This window comes from Egretta garzetta, unplaced genomic scaffold, assembly GCF_000687185.1.
Source record: "Egretta garzetta isolate BGI_Z169 unplaced genomic scaffold, ASM68718v1 scaffold11, whole genome shotgun sequence".
NCBI classification, from domain to species: domain Eukaryota; kingdom Metazoa; phylum Chordata; class Aves; order Pelecaniformes; family Ardeidae; genus Egretta; species Egretta garzetta.
In genome coordinates, this window is record NW_009258621.1 from 8,675 (window position 1) to 12,665 (window position 3,991).

Consider the following 3,991-nt stretch of genomic DNA (forward strand, 5'->3'; position numbering starts at 1 on the left):
AGCACTACTTGGCAACAACTGAAAACATCAGTGTGTTATCAACATTCTTCTAGTACTAAATCCAAAACACAGCACTATGCCAGCTTCTATGAAGAAAATTAACTCTATCCCAGCCGAAACCAGGACAACATTTTAAAGGCCTTTATTAGTAACAGAAAATGAAATAATAAAGGTAAGTAAAGAGGAAGGGACATGCACATATAGATATGACATGACCATTTTTCAAAAGTCCCTAATTGTCTCAAATAGAGCAAAATACCTCATGAAACCTTGGGGGACCTAAAATGGCACAAGCTATTCACAGATATTTTAAGTATATGCTGAAAGGGCATGCTTCCTGAACAATCAGACTGCTTTTTCCCCAAATGGATCACTGTTTTTCAACATGAAGAAAAGAATCACACTTCTTTAAAGATAGGGTCAGCATTCTGAACTTCTACTGGAGATGTCATGTAGGAAAGAGCTATTATTTAGCACCAATTCCTTGCAGGCACAGTGAATGAAAACTTGCAAGGCAGCTATACAATCGTAAGTTGTATTTTGTTTACATCACAAAAGCAATACAATCTTCCATTAGAAATATTGGTAACTATATAAACACATACTCACCCTTACATCACTTTCTTTCAATGCAAGTTCAGTCCCATCCTTGTACTTAACAGTATAAAGATGAGAAACATCATCATAACTAGTCACTTGTACTTCGTAGTACAGGATGCTTCCTGGCCAACGGCCCATCACCACCTCGCCATCAGCAAACCTCCGGTTTGGCATTTTCCAAAAGGAATCCTTAGAAAAGAATAAATCAGTAAATACGGCAGCTAAACATTAGGCTTAATTTTTCCCTACTCTCCTTCCCTATCATTTAGGCTGGAACAGGGAAACTTTAAAGTAAACAACTCTTCACCTTAAATAGACAAAACGATGCCTGGTAAGAAAAAAAGATGATCTATTTGCCAAAGGCAGAAGCAGCAGGCTTAAAATACAGCAAAGATTGAAGGTAGATGTTATAAAAAAATACATTCAAATGTATTAATAGTACACCTAGACCAATATTCAGCTATGATACACAATCTCTGTCACCCGAGACCACCAAACCAGGCAAAGCATGTATTTGACCAAAATTACATAAACATAGTTGACCTTATCTAGAGGGGAAAAAAAGTAAACTAGATGGTATCTAAGTGTCCTCTCACCCTCTTTTCCTGTGCTTGTACAAAAATTACAGAAGCAATGATTTCTAAATGTTAAAATAAAATGTCCCAAACCTATTCAGTACACACAACCACATTACACATTTCCTTCAATTTCTTATGCCAAACACTCAAAAGTTAGGAAATGCCAGAATTTAGGCTCCCATCTGGGTTGAATATTTTCTCTTTTCCACCTATTTAGCACAAGCCATGGATTGCCTTTTGCAGGGGCCTGTAGGAAAACAAAGTACAACATCAGAGCAGTCACGTAGTAGTCCCAAACCCTAAATTCTGTCCTCTTGCCTGCACAATAAGGTTTTTATTCGATATTAGCAAAACAGGGTTTAAGTGACTACCACACTTGGTCCACCACACCAGGATGCTGGGGAAAAAAAGCCACAACTGCAACTTAAAGGAAGTTACATTTTTAAATGTAAAGTCCTGTATAACTCTTCAAAAAGTACCTTGTATTATATTATGTCATTGGCATCAGAAAATAGGTATCCATAGCAGAAACTACTTTTAACCTGAACTTTGGTGACTCAGGCCTCAACATATAAAGTGACGGTATCTTAAAAGCCTAAGGTAAAATACATACTAACCTATATACTATCACCATTTGTGTGATGAACATAGGGATTTAGAATAAGGGGAAAAAACAAAATAAACAGCAACTGGTTTTGTTTCCAAGGATTTTTACTTGTTTGCTATAAATAAGATGTGAAGCCACACAAAATGAGGTAAAAACAAATATTTAACTAGATACCCATTAATTATATATTAACTAACCTGCAGCAAAAAGTTAAGATTCTTTGGCAGAAAATACTTCTAATATGCAACGACAGACCTTCAGAACACATTGTGGGATGCGGCTAAGTGAGGCTTTTCAATCAGCTTTCATTCTGGCATTTCCTGAAGCTGCTGCTGCTGCTAGATTTTACACCTGTGTAGCTCTCCCAAGTCAAAGAAGAAACCAAAAACTCAGCAAAATTCCCTCATGTGGATTTTACTGCTAATATTCCTAATTGCTTCAGAACAGAAACACGGCCATCTGGCCATCTCCTTTACTGTATAATATTTGAAGGAGCAAAGGAAGTTATATCATTTGGTTTCACAAACACTTGCAGTTGGGAAAATTACCTGAGTTCTAGTCTATGCCTGTAGGCACATGCTCTTCCAGCTCACCCCTCTCCTAATGTTTCTTGTCCCAGCCTCTTGCTACTTACTCTTTCTGAATTCCCACCCCTCCCACTCCATTTTATCCCAGTCAGTTTAACCCCCTCAGATTCACACCCTTGTTTCTTATGACTCCGTGAAACACAATGTCCGTATTTTCATTTCAAATTCTTCTCCACTCTCTCTTTACCCTCCTTTAATTCCTTGGGGGGTTCTGCCTTTTCTGCCCTTGTTCACCAAATTAGTTCTTGTTCACCTTCACCACCTCTGGGTTCAAGATCTGATCTCAATCCCCATCTCTGTCTCCTTTGTCCAGTGCTTTTCACCCAAGAGACAGTTCTTTAGGAGATCCACATCTACTACTGCTCTTTCCCCAGTCTCTTGCGCAGTTCCAGCTTCTTACTCCTCTGCCATAAATAGTCTAAGCACTGGTTCTCCACCGCGTCCAGTCACAGCTTTCAGATGTCAACCTAATCTATGACCTAATTTCCTCTTTGCTGTGGTACTTCCTACACTCCAGTCAACTCTTTCTTCTCTTCAACTGGAACACCTCAGGCATCATCTGTAAAGTCAGAGCCTGACCAGGACAAAGCTGCCAGATCCTAGGACAAATTTGTGAAAACCAGTATCTCTGGAGTTTAAGTCCTTTTTGAAAAAGGGAAAGATTTTTTCATGGAGTTGTTACTAAGGATATGTAAACTGATCTTATGATTTATAATAACCACTTCAAAATTCACATACAATTTCATAGGTATAATAAAAGGCAACTCTCTACCTAACCCAGAATTTTTGTAAACAAACATGATGACAGCTCAAAGAGAAGGAAACCTCATGATTTGATTCTTTTTAAAGGCAGAAAGACCTTCCCCTCCTCCAACCTTGCCCTCAAAAGGAGCTGAAGTTAGTTTTGAGAAGGTGTAAAAAGTGGTTGAAGACCTGAAGTTAAATCAGTTTTCTGTAGTTCAGCCAGAGATAGAGGATCAACGATGTGAAATTCCAGAATAATACATAAATGTAAGCAAGTGAAAATATTATCCTGTGATTCAAACATAATGAACAGTCTTATTAATAGAAGGAGGTACTTATTTTTCCATTTTTTTTCCTTAAAGTTTAACAGTGAGATCAAACATGAAACACTAAAAAAAGTAAATAGTCTTACCCTATCAAAAGTTACCACCTTGTCCTGCACCCCTGTGCCTCCTGCGAGGGAGGTTTGCAAGTCTCATTCCATATATCCCACTTCAAAATGCCACACCTTTTAAAGGCAGCCTTCATCTGTTCAGATAACAAAAACCATTCCTGGCATCAAGAAAAATAAACATAGGAAGTTTTTTAAAAAATAACGTTTAGAAATTAAATTTTGAATTTACTGCTCTTTCAAGCTCTACACACAAACCTAATCATTTTCAGGGTATCAGTTGGCACCAGCCTCATGTTCACAGCAGTCCTATACAAACTTTTCACAATTCATAGGGCTTCACAACATATATCCAAGTGACCTCAAAAGGAAATTATTTCATCCAGCGAATCCGGTACTGCACAGATACTTGACTGCAAGTCTATCCACTTACTCCCAGGATGAAATCTGTGTCTTCTGCAACATTATGATTTTCCTTTAGGAA

At 38.0% G+C, this 3,991-nt stretch overlaps 1 protein-coding gene across 3 annotated transcripts in view; it reads right to left on the bottom strand.

The window, feature by feature from the left end:
- The window catches only part of LBR (lamin B receptor), a 12,491-nt gene extending 8,511 nt beyond the window's left edge, over nucleotides 1–3,980 (bottom strand). The window contains exons 1-3 of one of the 3 annotated variants that reach the window (XM_035903647.1): nucleotides 3,766–3,980; nucleotides 3,529–3,644; nucleotides 610–789 (exon numbers count right to left, since the gene is read on the bottom strand). In XM_035903647.1, coding sequence (XP_035759540.1) covers nucleotides 610–774 — 165 coding nt within the window. In that variant the 5' untranslated portion in view covers nucleotides 775–789; nucleotides 3,529–3,644; nucleotides 3,766–3,980. Of the gene's footprint in view, nucleotides 1–609; nucleotides 790–1,982; nucleotides 2,006–3,528; nucleotides 3,645–3,765 lie in introns of those variants that run through there. The other 2 variants (XM_035903648.1, XM_009648143.2) reach the window with 2 other exon arrangements.
- Nucleotides 3,981–3,991: the final 11 nt, after the last annotated feature.